Source organism: Gallus gallus, chromosome 5 (genome assembly GCF_016699485.2).
Source record: "Gallus gallus isolate bGalGal1 chromosome 5, bGalGal1.mat.broiler.GRCg7b, whole genome shotgun sequence".
Classification (NCBI taxonomy): Eukaryota; Metazoa; Chordata; class Aves; order Galliformes; family Phasianidae; genus Gallus; species Gallus gallus.
In genome coordinates, this window is record NC_052536.1 from 3,520,250 (window position 1) to 3,545,636 (window position 25,387).

The 25,387-nt window shown below is 35.9% G+C and overlaps 1 protein-coding gene across 5 annotated transcripts in view; it reads left to right on the forward strand.

Annotated features, from left to right (window-relative positions):
- Positions 1-25,387, forward strand: part of ANO3 (anoctamin 3) — a 179,197-nt gene that overhangs the window by 108,907 nt on the left and 44,903 nt on the right. For 3 of the 5 annotated variants that reach the window (XM_015286171.3, XM_040700769.2, NM_001397933.1), the window contains exons 5-11: positions 8,834-8,986; positions 11,586-11,686; positions 14,642-14,686; positions 19,848-19,979; positions 21,357-21,463; positions 22,802-22,857; positions 24,698-24,819. In XM_015286171.3, the coding sequence (XP_015141657.2) occupies positions 8,834-8,986; positions 11,586-11,686; positions 14,642-14,686; positions 19,848-19,979; positions 21,357-21,463; positions 22,802-22,857; positions 24,698-24,819 (716 nt within the window). The remainder of the gene's footprint in view (positions 1-8,833; positions 8,987-11,585; positions 11,687-14,641; positions 14,687-19,847; positions 19,980-21,356; positions 21,464-22,801; positions 22,858-24,697; positions 24,820-25,387) is intronic. The other 2 variants (XM_015286172.4, XM_046941562.1) reach the window with 1 other exon arrangement.

Consider the following 25,387-nt stretch of genomic DNA (forward strand, 5'->3'; position numbering starts at 1 on the left):
GTTGCCAGCTGGATTTAACTCCATTCACCATCACTCTCTGGGCCCAGCCCTCCAGCCAGTTCCTCACCCAGCCAAGAGTGTATCTGTCCAAGCCACGGACTGCCAGCTTCTGCAGGAGAATACTGTGGGAGACAGTGTCAAAGGCTTTGCTGAAGCCTAGGTAGACTACATCAACAGCCTTTCCCTCATCCACCAGACGGGTCACTAGATCATAGAACGAGATCAGGTTGGTCAGGCAGGACCTGCCCTTCATGAACCCATGCTGGCTTGGCCTGATCCCCCAGTTGTCCCGCACGTGCCGCGTGATCTCCCTCAAGACAATCTGCTCCATAATCTTCCCCAGCACCGAGGTCAGGCTAACAGGCCTGTAGTTCCCCAGATCCTCCCTGCAGCCCTTCTTGTAGATGGGAGTCATATTGGCAAGCCTCCAGTCTTCTGGGACCTCACCAGTCAACAAGGAGCGCTGATAGATGATGGAAAGCGGCTCGGCTATCACCTCCACCAGTTCCCTCAGCACTCTCAGGTGAATCTCATCCAACCCTATGGACTTGTGGCAGTCCAGTTGGAGTAGCAGGTCTCTTGACTGTTTCCTCTTGAATCATGGGGGGTTTAGTCTGCTCCCCAGCCAAAGGCTGCCAGGTCAGAGAGTGGAGAAACCTGAGGATAACTGGTCTGATATTTAAAGACAGATGTAAAGAAGGCATTCAGAACGTCTGAATTTTGAGCATGTGTGTTCCTTTCTTCTGCAAAACAAATAACTCATTTTAAAAAGATTCCATATTGGTGGTTTGGAAAAATTGAATAAATCAAATAAAATTGAATAAATGTATTTCTGTAATAAATATATTTTTCAATCTTATTTTTTTATTTTCCATGCTTTTGCAAGCATTTTCTCCTTCCATTGCTTGTCATGTTTAAGTGCATGACGTTGAGTTACAGTTTCTTAAACTTTATTTGGGCCATCTGTTCTAATTCTGACAATTTATCATGAATTTCAGGTACATTATTTCACTCAGTCTTGCTCATGTGTTCCATGGAAGTCAGGAATGCATGCTCAAAGAGAAGGTTTGGCAATTAAAATTGTTTTAGTGTATAACTCAGAACAAGATATGGTCGTCTGACAACAATGTACTGGAAAGGAGAATAGCAAAAACTGTCTCCTAGATGAGGAGTAGTCTGCTAATGCAATCTAATAAAATAAAAGTAAATAAAGTTTAAAAGGAATGATAATAGATAAAATCATTACCTCAGAATAGAATGACATGGTCAAGTGCAGCACAAGCTAACACTGTTTATGCTTTCAGTGCATTGTTCTCATCTGCTGTAAGGTTTCATTTAAAAAAAAAAAAAAAAGGAAAAGAAGAAAAAGGAATCTTTGAAATTAGTTCAGGAATAGCAGGGTAAGAAATTTTACCACAGTGAAAGATACAAGTTTAAAAAAGAAAATAAAAAAGAAAATGTCAGCAATCATGTCATTATGGTTCCTACTTAGGTCTTTCTATTAGACTTATAGAGCAAATACAGGTGGTTAAGTAGTAACAGTGGAAAGTTTTGTTGGGGTCACACACTTGATCTGAAACAGAGCAAGAGTTAATAAGGAATCTCACAACTGTTTCTGGAAATGAGCCTGTTGTGTTCAGCATTAGTAACTTCTATTTCCAAAGAAAACTTAAAGCTGAGAGTTGAGTCATAAGGTCTGAATGTAGACACAAAACAGTGAAATAATGATATATTTCAGTGTGAATATTACCACAGATTTTAACACAAAGTTCATCGTAACAATATTAAGAAGAATGAGTAATGAAAATAAGCAGGATGGTTTTCATGAGTCAACCAGTAATCTCTTTACCTAATAACATCTCACAAACACTAGTGAATTGTATTGATAGAAAAGTTTCTCTTATGTGAAATAACCATTCTACTTTCAGTGACAATGGGGCAGCTGTTCATTTATAGATAATTACATTACCTTAGAAGTTCACATGAGTTCTTGTTCCTCAAATTGTTTCCATGGCTACTTCAGTCTCATGCATGCTTTGGTAGCCCTGAACTTATGTATTAATATCTCTAAAACATCTCTTAAAAATTGAAGAGATGAAGAAATTCAGAAAATGGTTTTCCTTGCCTTGCGTCTAACTACCAGGGTGTTTTGATTGTATGCTACATTCTTCTTCTCTCACTCCTCTATCCCAAGCAGATACTCACTGCAAGATTATGAAGTCATTTTATATGTTGCAGAATGTTTTACACTGTCCCAATTAGCCTGGAAGGCTCCATGCCAATAAACTTTATGGTGGTGGTTGTAAAAGTTTGGCATGTCAGCAGTAGGTCAGTGAACATGTTCACTGGTCAGCTTTCATAAGAAAGTAAATAGCATTCATTTCAAAGTCTATTTTGTTGTCTTTTGTTCTTCAAATGTTTCCTTGTTCTACAACATTTTCCTACATCTCTGTATCCCAAAAATTCTACTGGCAAGGTGGTGCCACTATTGAGGGGCAATGCTGGGGCAAAGTACTGATTTAATATGTGCATGCTGTTTGTAATATGCAGAAGGCACTGGTATAGTACTAACAAAATCATGCAGTGTATTATTTTCCACTAAGTTGCTAGAGGGATGTCTAATTTTTGAAAATAAATTTGAAAAATCTATTAACAATGAGAACAACCATTCATTAGTGAATTAGTTTACTTATGTCTAATGAATACTGATACATTTACTGATATGTCTGGCACTAATAATTTGTATTCACAGATTAACTGCTACCACTTTGCATGGTATTAAATATTTTTACCAAGATTTTATGTATAGTTTGATTTTTTTTAATTATAATGGGATGTTAGATGGGAAAGCGATACTCAATTGAACTTCTCAAATCTGGACATGAGAAGTTCAGTCTTCAAACTTAGCAAGGATACTAGACAGAGGCATAAATATTTTGCTGCAGAAATTGAGAGAAGATTGCCTTTAAACTGCATGACTAAGACATATAAAATAGTTTACTGGAGTTATCTTCCATTCCTACTGTGATTCAACATATTATCAGTGAATAATACTGGACAAATTCATTGTGCACTCTTTGGCTTTGTTACTTTCAGTGGAGATTTTTGTCAGTTGCTTTGGTACTCATGGCCCTCTTGTGCACAGCAGTTTTGTTTCTGCTCTGTCTCCTGAGACTGTGCATTATCAAGGCATTGTTTAAGTGACCTTGACAGCTGGCATTCTATCTGCATGTAAGTGTTAATATTAAAGAAGGTAGAGTTGTGAACGTGAAAGTAAAATCATGTAGGATACACTTTGTCTAATGACCTACCAAAGGCCAGAAAGCTTTTTTGTTTTTCTTTCACATCTTCTTTAAAGTTACCTCTATTCTTCATGTCTCTACTGAATGCTGTACATTGGGTTACCAGAGAGACTGAGATTCAGTGCTTCCATTTCCAGTAACAGAATCACTTTTTGTACTTGTTCCTTTCTCTCACAAATTCCCTGGTGGGAAAAAAAAAAAAGAAAAAAGAAAAAAAAGGCAACTCAGTAAATCTTCTTTTAATATGTTACTTCATTACTGGTAAGTTGCACTAGATAATCTCCAGAGGTCCCTTCCAACTCCTATGATTCTGTTGCACATTTAGTTGTCAGAATTCACATCTAATTCCATTTTAGGGTGGAAATAAATTTTGTTCCAAACATCGTCACCTTCCAATAAAGAGATCTTGAGGAGAAAGTTTAGTAATTTTCAAATGTAAAAGCAGAATTTTGAGGCTCAGCCTTGTGTGTCCACCTATAGTTTCAATCACGGTGTTCTGTTGATATCTTTAATTACTTTCACATAATTTTACAATTTTAAATGCAAATTCCACAGCCTACATGGAGATCAGTTGAACTTCATTGTCTCCTGTAGAGAAAAAATAAACACATAGTGCTGTGGAGTCTCAGTTCAATATCAGTCCACATTAAAGTAACTGAATCCTACCTTTGTTGGTTGTGACTGGGAAATGATGTTCTTGGATGTTCTTATAAATATGAAACTGCCGTAGATTCTTTTTAGAAAGTAAATGACAGTCCTCGAATTCAGAAATTGAAACACAGACTGTTCACTGGCTGAGCTACTCCCCGAAGTAAAAGTTGTCTCTCCTTGTATATATATCTTGGGTCAGAATAACCTGCTCTGGGCTGAGTTTGAGTCACTTTGTACATGCTGCCAGGTTGGCACTCTCGTTGTGTTTTGTTTGATCGTTACTTCAAATTTCAGGAAAATGCTATTAATAAAGGTATGCTTTCCAGCTCTTTTCTTTGCCTTTGAATGTTAAATAATGTTAATGAAATTCTTATGCATAAAACTAACAAGTTAAGCAATTTTGTCCATGTCAGACTCTAAGTGTTGATAGTAAGAATAAATTAAATTATCAGAGAAACACATGTGGAATCTAGTAATGTGACTTTTCATAGGTTAGACTCACAGTTAAGTACTTTGGTTTTGCCTTGATAGAAGTTTTCTTACCACTCTTTGATCTAAAGTTATTAATGACATGTTTAGATATACATCAATTTGATGATTCCAATACGTTAAAGCTTCGGTGTTGAATTTCTTTGTAAATGGTCAGTTGTTGTCTGTACTATATCACTGTATAAATGAATGCCAATATGGCTATTTATTAATCCCTTAAAGTAACTAACACAAAAATAGAAAATGCAACAAACTATTGCTAAAAATTAGCCAAATGAGTAGTGATTGAAATTGTAAGCTTGAGATAAGAAAACAATACTTCAATGCAGAGCTTCATTTTTATGTCAAAGGTGAACATTTAATGATTCTAATTTAGCTTCAAAATGTTTAATATTAAATATTTTCTCATATTACTATTATTTATGAGGGCTGCTCTGAAAGTAATGCCTCCTGTTTTCTTATGTTGTCCTATGACATCAGAGGCGAATATTGGTGGTATGGCATTAGAGGTTGAAAATTCCTACCAATGTTCCATTACATGTTGTTGCCATGCGACAGATGGCAGCAGAGGGGCATTCTGACAGAATGGCAACATTTAACTTATAAATGATTAGACCTGGCAGCGTAACTTCTCTGAAAGGGTTGAATCTTGGTAATCACCTCAGGCAACCTAAGCAGCTGAGAAAGTTTCAACTGTTGTTGGTACTCTTGGTGAGGCTTTTTTCTCCACAGATTGGTTGTATATGAAGTCAATGTTATCAGTGGAATTTTGAAGCATTTTTAGTTATTTCTTACATAACTTTGAAACAAGGAACTCAGCACAAGGATTGTAATTAAAATTTGTCTCCTTCTAACTGATCTGTGAGTTGGTGATGGAAATAGCATTATGGTTACAGAAAGGTGGGATGCGTGCTACATGGATTCAGGATGTTGTCTTAAAAGCACATAAAATTGTAGTATTTTGCTTCTGTTGCATACTGATAGGATTTCCAGCAATCTGCTGCCAATCACCAGTGAACTCAATTTGGCATATTTAGCACTTCACTGGAGTTACGTTGGGAATCTGACATTCCTAGTGTAGAACACAGCCAATTTTCCACAACTGTGAAGTTCACAACTGTGAAAATGCATTTTTCTAAGAGTTTATTGTTGTGTCAATGCAGTTTTCTGAATTAATCTGTCCAGATGTTGCAAGATGATGTTTTATGAAAGGAGTGTATAAGTTTCTACTCTGCCTTATTTTCTGCTTTTTTCTTTGAATGAACTGAATCTCCTAAGAAATATTGGTTCTTTCATTTAGTCTGTCATTACTGCCAAAAGGTTCTGCTGATTGCTCAACCCTACATGGCTTATTAAAATAGTCTTTCCCAGTTCCTGTATAGTACCTTTCCAGCAGCAAGTCTCCAAAGAGAATTTCTCAAACAAAAAATAAATAGGTTTCCATACCAGACACTTGAGTGTAGGGAAGGTGATCAGGTAGCTACTGCTGATATAAATATTGATCAGGCTGATTTTGTACCTATTTTCCATGTAAAATAGGAAATATTAACTCTTACATTTGATTGAAATTAATGCTGTCTTTCCTCACACTATGGAGCCCTCTAGATCAGCTGAAATCACCATTAAATTGTGTATAATACATGTGTATAAATATCACCAGATAAATTATTTCACTGGCCTAGATGCTTCTGGTAGCATAGGTGGACATTGCTCTTCCAGAATTACATTAAAGTGAAACCAGCAAAGCAAATGTAGCAGTGCCTTCACTATTGCACATTTCAGTCTGTGCATCTCTAAGAATCAAATCCTCTGAAAGTGTTCTGAGAAGAACAGATGGGGAATTTCTTTCTACTGACAGTACAGAGCATTATTTATTGAACATTGCCCCTGGAGTTTTCTGTTCAGTGCAGATGAACCTGAGGGCATATTTGCACCATTGTTAATCTGAGGAAGGAAAAAATAGATTGCTTTGCTCTTGCAGTAAGGTTTTTTCCAGGAGAGAAGAGGAAGGTGAAAAATGTCTAGAAAATATAGTCCAAAGGAAAGCTATAGGTGTCTTACTTAAAGGGAAAATTAATTTGCAGAATGTCTGCACAGAAATTGCATGAGCAGAAACTGTAAGATATACAGCGTCTCTCCACATGGGGGAATTTTGGGCAGGCTTTTCCTATTGTTTTGCTAACTTCATGGAACATAAAAAGAAGCCAATTCACGTCAGCTTTTGTGAAATGCTTATGCTGGAATACTACATTGCTACCCCAAAGCATCATTCCTATCTGCAAGTCATTACGAGAATTACAGAAATTGAGTGGGTTCTGGCAAAGAGGGGGGGTAGAAGTAGATAGAGAAGGCGAGGAGTAGAAGAGGAAATAAGAGATCACTTGTGAGCAGTGAGGGAAATGCATAAACAAGCACTTTTGGGACTAATGCTGCTACCTGCTGAAGAATATAGGAGCAATTTGAAGGTGACAGAGAAAGGATGCCCACTTGGTCTTCCTTATTAAAATGAGGTGTAAAACAGTGGGTAGTTAGGCCTGCCAGTTATGCCAGTAAAGAGTATGCCAGAGGATGAGCAACATCCAAACTGTAAAAACACAGGAAACTATGCAAAAGTAGGAAAATCCATAAACCCTGCTTTTCTGTTGAATTTTGTCTTTCAAGGGCAGAATGGTATAGAAGCAGGATTCCTGTGTCATAGATGTCTTTTTTAAAAAATTCTTTTTCAAATGGGTCTGTGTATAAGGACTACACTATTCTAGTCATAATGTAAAATGTGAGTTGGGTTTCTAGTATACTTTTAAAAACACCTTTCAGTTTACAGAACAAATGCAAGTTTGCACTGTTGCAAATAAGATTTGAATGTATTGTTTTTTGGTCAGATATATAGAAGTAAAGAGCAAACACGAATAAAAGCTTTGTTTTGTGGTGGGTTTGTGTTTGTTTGTTTGTCTTTTTCAGTGATAAGATTTAGTGATCCTGTAAACATATTGAAGCACAGCATGAAAGTCACAGCTCCAGGCAAGTAGGACAACGTTCAGATCAGAAATACCCATTTTCTTTTTACATATTCAATATTGAAATACATAAGCCGGTATGTACCTTGGAGCAAATAACAGGTGCTTTCATACGTTGCTTTGAAAAGTTACATCCAGAAAATAAAGACAACTGAGGCCATCGCAAGCTGCTGAGGAGAAATAGTGCACTTACATAATACTTCCAAAGGTGTGTTGATGCAATTTTGTAGCAATGAGTGGTCTGAGAATTGTTCCTTGGTTGTTCTGGGAGGAAGAAAGCAGAGAATGAAGAATGATCTTAGAAAACATCATTTTTTGCAGACTCAGAGGACCTCAGAAACACTGAATATGTAGAAAGTTACCTGTGAGGTATTAAAAAATAAAACACCTTGCACAAACAAACAAGCTTGTATCCAGTATCTCTGCTGCTGGCATCACACACCAGCACAGGGTTCCACTTATAAAAGGAGAGAGTAACTGTTGGATATGACTGAGTTTTATTAATTTCATCTCAAACAATCCAAATAAGACACAATTCCATGAGAAAAAATTTAGCTGGTAAAAAGTAATCCATCATCAATAGTCTTCTGATGGTGTGTGTAATGCATTTTCCTTAAAACTCACGTACATGTTCTGGACCGACTGCTGTGTTGAAATGGTGCTGCAGCCTCCAGAAGACGGCAGCTGTTTTGTCAGTTTACCTTTTCAAATTTCAGACTCTACATAGGCTGACACTAGTTGATATAGTCACTGTCTATTCTGAATCATGCAAAACACAGACTGTAAAAATAGCTTGCAGCAGCACTGTGTAAAGCAGGCTTTTCCATATGGAATCAGAGGATCCATTGCATTTACAAGCGTGGTGGGAAGGAACTAGGCGAGATTTAAGCATTGCTGATATGGCATTGCAAAAGGACTCCAGCTGGGATATCTGAGGAAATCAGTAGTGTTTCTTTTTTAATTTTTTTAATTTTTTTTTTTTTTTAGGAAAAGAATAGGATTGTTTTATAAAATTTTCTAGGTACCAAGCTTGGTTTAATTTCCTTGCCTTTCAATTTTATTAATTCTGATAGGAAAGTAAGTATTAGAAGTGTTCATATCTATACATACTAGATAAAAATTGTAGGATTTTTGCACAATTGACAGAAATGGCTAGATTGTAGTTGTACAGTTATTTTAGTTTGTTCGATTCTAATTGATTTGAACTCCTGAAGTGCAGAACTGCCTGTTCCTGTGACTTGTTCTTTATATATTCATCCCGTGATGAATATGGACGTTTCTGTGCTTCAGGAAGTGCTATGTTACAGGGAACTTGTGATGGATCCATTCATCTTTATGAATGCCATATTTAACAAATTTTAATTTTATCTTCTCCAGACTGATGCCATGGCATCGTCAGGCCTCTTCTTCAAAGATGGCAAGAAACGCATTGATTACATCCTGGTTTACAAAAAGTCAAGTCTACAGATAGAAAAAAGAAGCACGTTTGAGAAGAATTTGAGAGCAGAAGGACTGATGTTAGAACGAGAGGTGAGTTCTTAGTTGATGTGGTATAAAGCAACCTTTGCAATTTATAACAGATTCCTGATCACTTACAAGTCTTTCTGGTCAGGCTAGTCCCTCTGTTCAGTGCTAATATATTAATCATAGAATCATAGAATGGCTTGGGTTGAAAGGGATCCCATCAAGCTCCAACCCCCCCTGCAGCAGGCAGGGCCACCAACCTCCACGCTTAATACTAAAACAGACTGCCCAGGGCCTCATGCAACCTAGCCTTGAACACCTCCAGAGATGGGGCATCCACAGCCTCTCTGGGCAGCCTGTTCCAGCACCTCTCCTCTCTCATAGTAAAGAACTTCCCCCTGATATCCAACCTAATAATAACATTAGTTTGACAGTGTATCTAATGTATCTTGCTCATGCACACATGTGTACATACACTCACATGCATCCCCCAACATAAAATCACTTCTAAATAGGTGCAGATGTAGTGCGGTATGCAGGGGAACATCCAGCTCCTTACACCTTCAAAACAGAAGAAATTTCAGTAACCCATGTTGTCACTTCAGTATACATCACCTATGTCTTGTAACAGAATGCATGATATTTGATCTCCCTATATTTTTAAAGGGGTAATGATGTCAAATTAACCCATCCCCAGCTTACATGTCTTAATCTGAATTGAGTTCTTTGAGCTAGAATAGTTTACAGTTTGGCTACTACTTGGCAGGCTTCCAAATTTTCTGGCAGTTTGACTACTACTTGGCAGGCTTCCAAATGTTCTGGAATACAGTTAGGAACACAAACAAACAAAAAGCCAGTCTATTATTCTAGTCATACTTAATAAAACATCAGAAGTCATGCCAATTCTCACTGTTAACCCCCTTTTTCTTTGCATGCTGAAACCTTTAAATACTAAGAACTTTGAATATTATTAAGGATTTCTTTTTTTACTTTAAAGAATGATTTTGTCAGCTTTGCTCTGATCTGTAATAGCTTTTTTTCCCAAGAGTTCAAATTAATAGCCCTTTAGGTTCCTAATTAGGTTCCTAATAAAGTTTCTGATACAATAGGGATTAATTAATATTTTTATCTAGAAGTTCACAGTCAGCCTTTCATATAAATATATTTTTTAAATTGTTCTCTGCATTGTCGGAAAAAAGTATATGTATTTGTGTCCTTGTTTGTCTTTTCCATTCCTTTCTGTGTCTTAGTTTTTATGCTGCTCTATATTGCACTTTGGCGGATATTTCTGCCATGAAATGTGAAAAACTGTTTCAAAAGGATGTGAAGCTGTTGCTGTTGTGATTAGGATAACAGTACTGACAATATTAACATAAAAAGAAAGGAAACAAATTCAGGAAGACAGCCTTGCAATTTTAATCTTTTGTGAATTATTTATAAAACAGACATGTATTTAGTCTTTCCTAAAGTAAGTTCCTGTAGTTCATGTCTTTTACCTTGATTATTTTCTTCAGCTCAACTTGGTAGAATTGCTTTACATGTTCCATGTGAAAGCAATAAGGTTTTAGCTTGCAAGTCCTTGCAATAGCAATATAGCACATTGAAGATTTGTAAATAACTGGCCTGGAAGTTTTGTTAAGCTTGTTTTTAAGTTTTTAAACATTGTTTTGAACCTAATAGGAAAAAACAAACTGATTTTCAGATATTTATTGAAATAGGAACAATCTTCAGCTGGAGTCAGTTTTAGAAGCACTGACATTTCAGACAAAATGTGTTTGTATAAAATAGCGATTCTAAATATCAAGCTAATGAAATTGCTTTCCAGTATTATTTTCTCCTTGTCTTTGGAGAAAAATGAAATCCTAGAAGCAATATTTCAGAACTTTGACATGACACTGATGGGCAGAATTTTGAGCACTGAAAATTCAGTTCACTCTCTGACTGAATTTTCTTCTATCTTTGCTTATCAAACCTTGTATAATTCAAGTCTTGGGGAGGCTTTTATGAGACTAAACTCTACCAAAATGTTTGATTATGGAAAACTCAAACAAATACATTTGGGAGAGGAGTTTAACACTGAAATACTGATTAAAAAAAGATAAATACAGGAACATATGATATTGAAACTCTTGTTTGTGTTCATATAAATATGTGATATAAAACATTTCTGTAGAATGTTCCGCATAATTTTTTGAAAAAAAAATCATACAGAGGTCACATTTGAAGTTGATAACTGTCATCACACTTAATTTTTTCTGGATTTTCTGTTTTGGCAAACTGGGATCTGCAGGTTTGTCTTTAGGCTCTAACAGCTGAGCACCATTGCACTATTCTCCTTAAATTTGAGATGGATTGAGGGGTCTTAAAAGGTCTCATCTAAGATGATTTTCATGCATTAAGTTTTTCTTTGCTTCTGCTATGTTTATAAGCAAAGAACTAAAGAACTGTCTTAGAGGTTCCTTTTCGCAGTTTCTTGTTCACTCCTATGACAGGATTTGGGTGGGATAGAAGCTATTCATTTTCTATTGTCTGTCTCAGCACTTACAACATTTTCAGGCTTGCATAGATGCTTCATGGTGAAATTTGACCTTGAAGTATTTAGAAGTGTGAGTACCTCATGGGATTGAATTATTAATATGTGTTTATCTGTTACCACTTTTTGCAGCCAGCTGTAACAAACAGTGATATCATGTTTGTTAAAATTCACTGTCCGTGGGAGACGCTGTGCAAATATGCAGAAAGAATGAACATCAGGATGCCTTTCAGGTACGGTGTAAACTATTATAATGAACTTGTAATTTATTGCTTAAAATATATATTAAAAAAAAATTAGTTACTTTAATTCTCAGTTCCTTGTCCGTGCTAAACAAATTCCTTGTACCTTTTTTGCAGTAAATATTACTGGACAAGTCAATATCTCCTGTAATAACACCGAAATTTTAAAAGGATTAAATGTTTATTTTCAACTCACTGTTGTTCTTGTCAAGAGAGAAGAGCTTTGTTGTGTGCTGTAAACCTGTATGACTCATGGAAAATTCCCTTGCAGAACTCCTTTTTCACTTAAATTGCCAAATTCTCTATCTTCATATCCCTACTGGCTTTAGTTATCATAATGTGGCTCTCTTGCATTGGTCCTAAGCCAGAAACTTAGTCATTGTGAAGCATCTTTAGCTCAAAGCTGGTTTCAAATACCCAGTTATATTCTGAGTTTCCACATCATCCCATTAAGCATTCAAAGTCCTTTCCATTAAAAAATATTTTCTGTGACAGTCATCTACTGAGTGTCTAAGAATATTATTATAGTGCCATTTGAGCTCCCCTAATTTGAATGATTCTTGTCTACATTTTAAATATAGCACTGAATGTTTGCGTATGTGTACACAAATACATAAACAATCTAAATTCCCATTCTAGAAGTACTTCTTTCTTGATTTCAATACTTGACATCACAAAAGTTGGGTTTTAGCAGTGATTTGAATTCTTCATCATTTTAGCAACTTCATAGATCAGTAGTGATCTTCAGAAAAAAAAACAGCCAACTTTCAAAAGACTGCTTTATTTGTAAGCTGCTCATAGTTGTGTTTATATTCAGTGCTTCACCTTGTTAGTTTGCTATAGAGTGAAACACTGTTAGTCAGGAAGAAGCCTACTGCGCACCTTCAGCTCTGTGAGTAGTATGCACTTGATCACCATTCCTTTTTCCCTTGTAGAGGATTTAAAGAAGAATTAAAGTGAGATTGCAAACGAGAACTTTTGTGAATATTTCAAATAGGCTAGTCTCTTAATTGCACTTTTAAAAATAAAATTAAACACAGTAGTTTTACAGAGAATGCAAAGTAGACTTAGAACAGAGGTCCATCTTGCTTTGCCAGCAGTCATTGTGGGATGCTCAGTACGGGAGCAGAGCAGCATTCCACGATACCTTCTGTATTTCCAGAAGTCTGTGGTTTACTGACATTCTGAGACAGAATCTGTGTTCATCTTTGTTTTTATTAACCTCTGTTATCCTTTCCATGGATGCGAAAGTAGCCATGTGCACTTCCTACGGTCACACATTGTAGAATTTAGCTTCATGTTCTGTTGAAAGCACTGTCCTTATTTTGTTTTAAGTCTTGAGCTTGCTTATTTAAGTTCAACTTTTCTAAACTCAATGGCACCTATTGTTTCCTGAGCTATTTTCCTCATTCAATGGGCAGGGGAAGCTCAAATCATACCATAATTACAACAAACTAGTCCTAAGAACTAAGTTCTCTTTGACTTTATCAGAATAATCAGCAGCTTCTGTCTGTTGTAGATACATAACTGAAGAAGAGAACTTAACCTTCCTGGCAGTGTTTCAATGCAGGGAATGTATCATCTTGCACAGCGTTGCAAAAATTTGGTTTTTGGTTATGGTCCTTAGAACACCAAGTATCAATATCATAAATGAATAATACACGAAGAATAAGTCTTCTGAATTGGACTCAGATTTCTTAGATTTATTCTGCTTTTTGCAGGAATGTAAACACAATCAACATAGTTATTATATATTTAAGAAAAAATTTTTGCTTAACCAAGGGACTAACCAGCATCCTAGAACTCAATTTTAGCATGGCATGATGCCTATATATGTTGGCAGATACATAACATGCATAATATAAGCAATATGAGATGGAAATTTTTTCTAGCATTTCAAAACACTGTGAGAATCACTGTTGCCTTCAAATATAATAAATGTAAATACTTTCAAATCTGATTTATGTTAGGACAATATTTAAGTCATGAATCAATTATTCTTTAAAAAAAAAAATATTTTTGTGAACTATATGTCAGGAGAAACGAAACTGAGATGGTTCTTAAACCCACAAAAAAGGCTCATTTTATCAGTGTCTACAAGTATCTCTTGTGAAACATAAAGTATCCTTGTGTATAGTGAAGAAATAAGTTGTGTCTGGTTCTAACTGGGCTCCATTTGTCCAAAACAGCTAAGAGTGATTAAGTGGAATGTTGAAAGCTTTGAAAAATAAATCAGTACATCTGATGTCTACAGTTACTGCAATAATTCTTTTTGGTTCCTCTTACAACTCTACCTAGCTGTACCAAGTATCAGGCGCCAATAGCCTGCAGATTGGTAGACAGACAAATTTGTTTTTTTGGTGTATCTTAATGAATCTCAAATACTGCCCAGATGGGCAGTTGCAAATCTTGTTAACTCTGTTGGTTCTGGATGAATTTATCATCTGATTTACATACATATTCAGAGTGGGAATGCTATTTTTACGTGTGTTAAAATGAAGGATGAGGGAGAATAAACTATCAACTGAAAATAATGTTAAGCCTTCATGTTAATGTGTCTAAATAAACTTCTTTTAATTCCTCCTAAGTAAATGAACCATGCAGAAGATTAAAGGATTCATGCAAGTTTTAAGTATGACATATGTAAGATGACATGAAATGAATACAAACACAACAGCATTTGAACCCCGTCTAATGGTTTTCTTATGAATGAATCTCTGATCAGATATTATTAGCTACAATATGCAGCTGAAATGTAAATTTCTCTGAGAAGCGAATTTCAGGCTTGAAAATACTCTATTTCAATTTACTTTTTAAACTGTTCTTCATCTTTCTGTCAATGAAAATGCTTGTTTTATATTGTCTGGTGTTCTTTTCCTAACGTATATGTCCTTTTCGACGGTCTCTTGCTAGATTATTTTCAGCTGATTTTTGCTGTTCTTTCAGGAAAAAATGTTATTACACTGACTGGAGGAGCAAAACCATGGGCAGGTTGGTGGGTGATGTGTAGCTTCTAATTTTGTCAAATAGTCACCCTGCTAAGTAAAATCAATTTGCAGTTGTAAATTTATCCAGGAAACTTGGAACATTAGATTATTTCCCTGAAAACTCAAAATATGCTAGCTGCAAGTGTATTCATCTGTAACAAGATACAGTACTTTAAAGTTTTGCCAGTTCTCTTAGAAATTAGAAAATTTAGAAATTTTAGAAATGCAGATGTGCTTATGCCAGGAAAAGAAGTGACCCTTTTCCTGGCAGCAAAGATTTCATACTGGATCCAGCTCTACAGTTACGTCTGCTCCTACCGAGAGATGTTTCTTTAGCATGTAAGCCACTTTTGAGTGCATGTCTTCAGTCTAAATTCTGTAGTCAGCTGTTCCTTCAGAGGTGCAAATGTATCATCTCTCATATGCATTCTGTTGAGCAGGATTAAATCAATGATATGCTCTGAAGGCTGGTTTGAATTTTTATTTGATAGCCGACAGTAATGTTTTTGCTGCAGTAGAAGACCTCTCACTCTCTGAGACCTTATAGGATTGGAAAAGACCTCCCAGATCTAACAGTCTTACCTCTCAACCTTTGACTCTGCCATTACTGTAAATGGATCTCTTTACTGAAAGCCATCCAGCCATAGCATTGGATGCCAACCTCACCTCCAGCTGCTCCTGGCAGCTAGGAGGGGAGTGAGTGCAGCAGGAGGTGCCTGGGGGAGCTGGGGAATTGTTAACTGCTCCCTCTTGCTTTAGTCAGGTGTCGTGAAGTCTTGTAAATCCTAATTGCCTGTGGAAAATATATGAAAATGTTTACAAGGGAAATATCCTGAAAAAGTTTTATGTTCTGGATTTTCTTGAGATGAGTCTTTAAATTACGTTTGGTTTAGGTTCTCCTGCTGTTACTTTAGATGATGAAAAGTTCTCATTTTCCATGAATAATTTGCGGAGTCTCATGGTAACAGTTTGCAAAGTAATCGGTTAGCAAAAATAGGCAATGCACTGCTGAACATCAAAGTAAGAAAAAATACATAAAGAAGTAAAATATATTAAAATGAAACAACCTATAACATAAATTTACAACTGCATTTTTCCTCTTTCCAATCATCCACATGCTTGTTCCATTTTAGTGTGCATTATGAAAAATGTAAGTGATGTGCTTTGTAATGCAAAGGCAAAATTAACAGAGCTTATTGCAAAATTATTTTATTTGAAATCCATCTGGTGTGTCCTAGGTATTAAACAAATTTGTCTTCCTTATTTAGAAGGACGCATGTCTGAAACATGCTGTTGAAGTCATACAGTACCTGTGAACGAAGTAGTAAACAATTTCAATGCCAGGTTGAATTTACATTTGAGACAAGTGTTTTTAGTGTTTTTACCTGTGATTTAACTAGAATTTGGGGGTCTTTATATATATATATATTTTTTTTTTTTCTCTGGGATTTTGTACAGTCAGGTGCACAGAGGAATAATTCTGAGGAAAAAAAGCTGACTTTAAAATTGCTGACATAAATCTCATCATTCTAACTTTTGCTGCTGTCATTGTCTCTTTGCATCTTAAATCTCTTCAGGTTTAACTTCTCTTTAATTTATCAACTATTTCTTAACATTTCTAAACTAAGTGGAATTTACAAGAGCTAGGATGGGGATTGTAGATTTAAATCTTTGTAGATCAAAGGTAAAATTTTAAAGCCACCGAGTTTCTGTGGTTAAGAATATGGGTAACACTGTTACGTTAGACCTTAACTTTGATATAAATGTTTCTCTGAAGCTATCAATGTAATACGGTAGATGTGTATGTCTACACTTCTTTAAGTCTGTAAAAGATTATTAGAAGCATGCTTAAAACAATGAAGGTGAGTGTAACACTTACTGATAGACTGTATTTCTCCTATGTGCTATCTACATGGTATATGTCCCTCTTTATTTATTTGCATAAATTTATGGTCTTATATGGTCTTAAGTTGATCTTGTATCTGCCTTTTCAGACATCCCAAAGCCAGCTAAGGGGCAGTGTAAGGAAAATGAAAATTATGAGTTAGTTGCTTCAGGATGTGACTTCAGTCTACCCAGTGAAATGTTAGAATAATTTTATACTCTTAAAGCTAGAGAACCAAAAATGAATTCGTTCAGCAGCTGTGCTGCAGTAACTTACTTCTCAACAAGACTTGTAGAATCTCTTGTATTTTTGTCAGAATATGAGAGGCAAACAGAAGAAATTGCTGGGTACTGACTAATGTCAAAATATCCTACATGAGCAGTTGCTCAGTTTTGGTGTCTCATTCCACTGTAACTGTGGATTCTGGTCAGAAAATCCCAGAAGTGGTTTCATAAGGAGAAAGCATTGCTCCTTTAAGTCACTGTGGTTAAAGAGTGAAAAAGTGACAGAAGACCACAGCTGTACACAAAACATGGCAATATGGAGGTGTTGTATATCAAGCTGCCTTAACTCCTTGAAACTCCAGTCACAGTGGATGGCCTCATCATGTTAGATTAGCTCTTAGTGTACCAAATTCACTTATATAGTGCTTCTTTGCATTGGCATTTGCTGAGTAGACATAATCTGCAGGGATTTTGGGGCTTAGTTATCCAAATACCTATCCAAATAACTATCCAAATAACAGGCCATATAAAATGTAACTACACTTGAGTAGTAAATCTGAACAAAGCTAAAATTACAAGCATCTTTGTAAAATATTATTTTTTCTGTCTAAGAAAACATGTATATGTATTTCAGAATAAGTTCTCGTAGTCGAAAGTGCATAAAGTTACAGCAGTGCCAGTGGCAGTGATTTCAATAAGAGTATGTGTGAACAGCAGCAGTGTTCCACTGGGACATATTTGGTCTCACTGTATGAACAACTAACTTCATGAGTGACTTCGCCAGACTGGATCTGGCTCCTGCTCCTAACTGAAAAGACTACAGTTAGATGAAAGCAGGAATCTAAACTACAAGTTTTGACCTAGAAAGCCACTCAAAGTGTGCTAATATTTAGTTCTATCATAGAAACAGAATTGTGGAATGGCTCTCTACTGTGTCAACTGCACCAATCCAACGATTCAGTCAAAGGTTTGTCTGAAATTTGTTATCACTTCATAGAATAATAGAATCCTTGGAGTTGGACCTGTAAAGGTCACCTAGTCCAACTCCTCTGCCATGAACAGGGATGCCACAGCTAGATCAGGTTGCCCAGGGCCTGGTCGGGCCTCGCCTTGAAAGTTTCCATGAATGGAGCATCTACCACATCTCTCAGCAACCCGTTCCTATGTCTCTCCACCCTCACTGTAAAAGACTTTTTCCTCATGTCCAACCTAAAGCTACTCTCTTTAAGCTTGAAACCATTTCCCATTGTCCTATCACAACAGACCTAAACAGTCTGTCCCTTTCTTTCCTGTAGCTCCCCTTCAGATGCTGAAAGGCCACTATCAGGTCACCTCAGAGCCTTCTCTTTACTTTCAGTGAAAGCTCCATGAATCTTAAGTATCTTTTTTACCTGTAGAATAAGCAAGCCAAGAAAAGAGACTTCTTTTGCTAAATTAATATTAAACATGGAGAGATGTACGTTTCAGTGGAACTCCTCTGTGCTATTTTATGACACTAGGTTTTGGAGCGACCAACTGTAAGTAAGGTGGTGAAAGGTCAAAAAGTCTTTGTCTCAGAAGAAAAAATGCAAATGTAATGTTGAAATGGTTTTTAGTTTATTCCAATTCTGTTTGTCATTGAGCAAAAAGGATGTTGAAACCATTTTCCCTTGTCCTGTCACAACAGTGATAGGGGACAGTATGAGCATGTTGGCGAAGCTGATTTCTTTAAAGTAATGATTATCAAATACATATATATTTTTTCAGATTTTGGAGAGTAAAAATGATCAAAGCTTTTTACATCAGCTAGTCTAAAATAATTTCACAGTATAGAATCTGATATCAGATACATTGTTGTTTTTCCTGATGTATCTGCGTATCTGCCTGTTTAAAAATATATAATAAAAATCAGCATGTTGAGAACAGGAAAATAGAAGACAATCGTGAAAACTTCTTACATATACTGTGTATAACTTTGTGGTGGAAGAGCTTCCACTGGAACTATTAAGATAATCATCTTGCATGATAAAATAATGTTTGAGCAAACGAGATACTGGAGGGATGCACCTGTGTGGGAATTGTTTTCTGTTTCAGCTTTATGACCACAGTTCATATGAGTTCTGTTTCTCATAATGCTTAGTATCAAGAGTATCCCTCAAGTGCAGTACCAATTAAATACCTAGTGTGCACCAACACCTTGATAAATATGTAGCAAGAAGTTATTGAGAATTTTAATTGTAAATTTAAAATTTTGATCCCACATCTGGCTTAGTTTTCTCTCTGACGTGGTGTTAGGTATGGGTAGAACTTTAACTGCTATTGTGGATAATAAGGGTCACATCTTTGCTGACTGAGCACAATTTCCTTTGTTCCCATTTTAATTAAAAAATGGAGAAGTGTGTTTCTGCTTCACACAGATGATTCTGTATTTATCTCTAACAAAAATCATGTACTTAGCATTAGACTTCTTGTGGCTCTCTTTCTTTATATGTCATGCACACATTGTCATTGAGTAAGGCCCACGTCCCATTTAAAAATATTATGGATGAAATATTTACCAAAAATCCTTTTTTTTTTTTTCTTTTTTCCAATATCTCTCGTGATTCTGGTGTTGTAAGACATCATTCTGTAATGAAACCTACTCCTAAAATACCCATGTTTTATTGCAGTTCAATATAAGAAAAATGTAGGCCAACAAGGTGTGTAAAATTAGAGGAATAAAAAGATAAATATCTTTAAACTACACTGCAGTGTATTATTCCATCTATAGACACTGTCCTGAGATACTACTTAGTCAAAATGCAAGTGGAAGAAAGCCTTTCATTTACCAGTATATGATCTAATCAGAAATAAAAAAAATATATGTTCTGTTTGTGTTACAGTGCCAATTTTTAGAGAACTGCAGGTAGTATAGCTTTTGCTTCATTTGGTATATCTCTATACTGTTTCCTAAGGTAAAGTCAGGAACTTACCTGTTTTCATTGCATTTCTATTATGATGTCAGTGAATACTGAATGATGGATATAGAAATAGCAAGTGGATAAGAGCATGCAAATTTACATTTGTTATTGTCTCAGTTTGCAGAGGAATATGAGAGAGCTGAAAAGTTGGTTGCCTAGAAATCCAATGAAGCTTGATAAGGAGGCCCTACCAGATCTTGAGGAAACAGATTGCTACACAGCACCCTTTAGCCGTGCACGCATACACCAGTAAGTGTTGGAACTGGAAACGCAGTTCCACAGTCCAGAAGGGTTTTCTATTTTCTCTCTGCTTAGCAAGTTCCATAGAGGCAGCCATTAACAGATGGTCACTGGCAAATGCCCAGTAGCATGTCTGGTATTTTCTATGGAATTTACTCTTAAAGCAAAAAATCTGCTCTCTGTTACTTGTTATTTGATATTTACAGCTAGTACTGCAGGCAAAATGTTGACTGAAAAATGACCGCCACCTTTTTGGTTTAGAAGTTTTTTTTGTTTTTTTTTTTCCGTTACATTACAAAATGCAAATACTTGCTCAAATTTGCTTACCTTGATTACATGCTTTACTTAGGCAAAGCCTGAGAACACCTGGAAATGGGCTAAGTACATTGTCAGGGTTTTTGCTGTTAGCTGTGCATTTTAAAAATGCTGTTGTCTGTGAGAGAATAAAAATATATACTCCAAAGAAAAACTGTATGTGATCACCATCAATATGCTCAGTTGAACTAGTTTAACTGTGTTATAAATTTTTTAAGCAACAAAACAGTAAAAGTCTTGAAATTCTAGCTGTTTATTTTAAAATTACTTTGTGTTACTTATTTAGGAGAGGGAAGTTCATATGAAGTAAAAACATAAGTTGGGATGAATAGTTTTTTTTTTCTTCTCAGTAAAGAAGCTATGTGTACGCAGACTGACTTCACCCTAGCAAGGCAGAATAATTGCATCATTATCTCAGGTTTTTTAGCAATTAATTATATTGCATTGGGTCACTCACTCATTCATGGTGCAGTTTTTCAACGGCTCCGATGATGTGATGAACTGCAATAGTGTCACCTTTGGCACAGCTGAGAAGGGAAAAGCTCCTACATGTCAGATTTCTGGCATTCAGAATCCTGAGCCATCTAGGAAAGGTTATTTGTGATATTTGGCTCTATTTTAGGATTCTTTGAGGGAAGGAAGTTGTGGAGCTGGTCCTCAAGCGTCTGGTGTCTGGAGACAATTATTATTTCTCCCTGAATGGCAGTGGTAGTAGTTTTGTACTCAGCTCCCTCAGTTATGTCATGAAGTTCAGAATGATCACTACTTCTGAAGAGTGTTTTTTGTTGCTGCTGTCTTTTCAAATGCATATCCAGAATGAAAATTAACTGGGCAGTAGGACATTTTGAAAAAAAAAAATATTTTATTTGATCTGTTTTCCCAACAATCTGTGCTAATGACAATTTTTTGAGATCTGAGAAGGTGCTTTAGCAGTGTAAGGTTTTGTATCTTGTGCAGTTACCAACAAGTGTAAAGCTAAATAAATCACTGTAAGAAAAAACACACTGAGCAGCTACGTTTCAGCACCTGTGTATTGTTTTGAGTATTAAAAGACATCCATTATTTAAATAGCTTTACCATAAACAACAAGGACAGCTTCTTCAGCAACTCCACAAGAAGTAGAATTGTGCATCACATGCTACAGAGAACCAAGTATGAAGATGGAAAATCCAAAATGGGTGAGAATGATATATTTACTTCCTAGACTGAAACTATGAAAATTCTGTATCTGTGCTTGCTTGAAAAACTATTTAGTAGAGTAAAATTTAATTTTGCTATCCCTTGAAATCTTTGTTCAACCAGTAATACGGTTGAATATATGTTGCATGCAATTGTTCCATGAAATAACTCAGTGAATATTAGGACTTGTTTTCACCTAAATACTCATTTCTTAAATAAATTGGAGAGATTATAATAGCCTCATGTGATCAAGTGCCTTAAGAGAGATGACTTAGACCTCAGAAAACTGACAAGAGTCTTCTAGGACTGGCCCTAGTACTGATACTACCCAGCAGTTCCAGTCCAGAAGAATTGATCAGAACTACACTTCAATTATTTGATGTCTCCATGCAGTTCAGAGACAACTGACTTAAAGACTAAATCCAGTTTTTGCCAACACTCTTATTACAGTACTATATTTCAGAAAGTCCAGTTATTCATTTTCATTTGCAATGAAGAGAGTATATATGTATGATCTTCTGTTTTGTCAGTAGGAATGAAATTAAGAATTTAACATAGATGTGTACTTATAAAGATGATAGCAATTACAAAATGTTGTTGCTTGAGTTTCTGGGAGAAAAGCAGTGAAGCAGTGGTAAGAAAATCATAGAAACTGAGGGATGAAGTCAAATGCTACTGAAGGTGATGGTGACAAGTTTCATCTTGTAATTAGTGTAATTTCTATGTTTGAATGGATAGATCAGAAATCTGTAATGAGAATTTAGTTCTTAGGTCAATGGAATGACCTCACAGGCTACTGAATCTTTTTATCATTATTAAGGTTATTTATTCCTTATTTTTTATAATGCACTTTGATAGTAGAATAAATCTGGTTTTAGGAGGACTCTAGGAATGGATCCAGAATGCTCTAGCAGAACTTTGATCTGACACAAACTCCTTGAGCTGGTTCATATTTAATAGTAACAGGATGTTCTCTCTGTGCCTCTCACTATGTGCACACCGGGTCATCTGAACACCCCTAAAATCTGTATGCTATGCTCTGATTAATACAAGAGTGTGACCACCTTCTCACACTTAATCTGGCACGGGCACCCAACCATGAAAGACAAGTTGCAGATGCTGACCTTCAGAATGCTGTACTTTGACAGAGCTAGAGAGTTTGAGGGATCGTAAGACCCCCAGCTGCTGGGTCTACTGATGATTTTCATGTTTAACAGCATCCCGAGTACCTAATAGGAAGTTGCATTCTCCTTTTGTAACATGAAGATTCTCAGTGTTTAAAGCTAAATCTATGTTAAAAAAACATCATTGGAACTACTGCATTTCTTTCTTTTTAGGTATTAATAGATTACTAAACAATGGAACGTATGAAGCAGCATTTCCACCACATGAGGTAACCTCATTAATTTTGTATTTGTATTTACATTTTGATTAACTTGCAGTAATATTTTGAGATACTTCATGGTTTATAATTTTGTCTTGCAAGTTTTTCTATTTCACTATGTAATGTTCTTAATAGGTCTTAAATTAACATCGGCTTCTTGAGGGTTTTTCTTTAGCTGTCACCATTCAAAAACACTCTTTTTTTTCCCTAATGGATTGTGCAGTACATCAAACTTAGGGAAACTGGTTATTTATTTCCTTTTTAGACCTTTTTGCATAGTCCTGGATAATTTGTGCTTGACAGTATCATCTTCAGTAGATTAAAGTCTACTGAAGTCTTCAGAGGTGTGAAATAAATGAAAAACTTGTCTTTATGTTTTGAAAGGAAAGAAACAACCCACACATCTTAGGTCATCGTAAATGCCTATTGGTAGTATGGTAATTGCAGCTGTGAGCACTGTGGTTTGGGCTGAATGCTGTGACTTTATCTTGTGTTTCAAAAGACCAGGAAGCTTTAGAAATTGCTGAGGGTGATTTTTTTATATTGTGTTAATAATTAAATATAGGAAATACAGAGAAGGAGTATTTTAGATAAATAATTGAGTATCACTGTTAACACTTCAGTAGAGCATTATTGTGGGGAAAGGTTAGTCATGCTGCCAGAAAAAGCTGTGTAGCTTTCTGTTGCTATCAAATCCATGCTCTCATATCCGTTTTGTGACATAACAAAGAAATGTATACACAAGCGACCATTTCAGAGTTTCAGAGTCAGTTTAATGAAGTCATATTTTTAAGCCACTCTTACCTTAACTGCAGCTTAACTGTCACTAAGGATAGTGGTTAAACACTCCACTTTTTTCTTTTTTTCTTTTTTCTTTTTTTTTAATCACAGAAATAAACAGGAGTGAAAATTCGGTCCCAAGGGGAATACTATGGGACTTGCTATAGATGAACAGTGCGAAAAGGATAGTACTATTTCAATTGTGAGCAATTCTCAAGATATGAAATAAATTATAAAAAATTGAAATGACTAAAAATACTTGAGTCTATCAGGTTCAAGAGTGTCTCTGTTTTCTTCCCACAGTGTGATTTAACTGTGAGTTGTTTGATGAAACATTTATTTACCATAAGTGAATGTTGCTCGATGAAAGGACATTCATGGGTGGGGTAGGGGTGGGAGTCCAGTAAGGATGTTATGCCTTAGAATTGATGTAAAATGAGAAATATAAGCAATTTGCTTTAGGATGGGTCCAGTGAGTCTGTGTGTTGATGCCTCTGAGACTCCTATGTAGACTTCAAAATAATGCCAGTTCTGTTGTTTCTATCTTCTCAGCCTTGCTGTGGTACATATTTCCTACAGTTTCCTATACTTTTTAATAGGAGTTAAATAATATCACCAGAATTATCTAGGACAGAAGGATCTAGCTGACCTGCCAGAATTCTCTGTTTTTAGGAAAGAAAAAAACAGATGCCATAACGTATTTCTTGAGAGTTTTTGGAAAGTTGAAATGAGTAAAAGCATATGAATAAGCATAGAATAATGAAACTGAAACACTGTTCTTGAAGCAGTATAGGGCTGAGTAGTTCTTGACAGCCTTATACTAGTATGATTTCGTCATTACTTCTTGGAAAAGCTGGTTGTTTGAGAAGTATATGTAACTGTCTCTCTTGCTGTGAGTTTATATACTAGCAGGTGACATTTCCTGGAGCTGTCCATAACAAATTGGCATCTGTTCATCTTCATTTAAAATTAGATTCAAATATAGAAGGAATGTATTTATTTCCCTTAGTGTCTGGTAGCACGTTTTCATTTCTTTGTGTGTGTGTTGTTTTTTTTTTTTTTTTTTCAGGGAAGCCACAAGAGCAGGCATCCCATCAAAACGCATGGAGCTCAGAATCACAGACACTTATTATATGAGCGTTGGGCACGGTGGGGAATGTGGTACAAGTACCAACCTCTTGATTTAATCAGGTATTAGTACTTTTAAAAGTAATTTGTTTCTGTGATACAGAGAGCGTGGAAATGATGCATAATCTATTCTGCTAAACTGTTAATTCTTCTTACACTTTCTGTAAAATTTATTACTATCAGGTAAGAATTGGATTCTCTAAATTGCTTCTTTTGGGTGGTCACAAAAGTGCAAGGCCATTAATTTCAGATAAGGCTGAATAAAAGTATATATATCCAGATGCCGGGTGAAAATTAATTACAACAAGCAATTAGTATTTTAATGTCATAGATTTCCAACTGCAAAGCAGAGGAATATATTTAATTGAAGTGAAGTAACAGTGTTGTCTGGATTTCATATTTTCCTTAACAAGACGCTGGATTCCAATTAAGTCACTTTTCCTTTCTGAGAGTTTTCACTCCTGATCTGACAGTCATAAATAGTCATTATGCACGTAATTGCTGCACCAAAGGCTGTGGAACTATGCATGTGCTTACTTCTCGTTTTCTGCTCACTGCTACTTCATCTCTTACAACAGCTGATATCCAAGCTTTGAAGATTTAAAGCTGAAACTTCAGCTTGTCTTTTCAG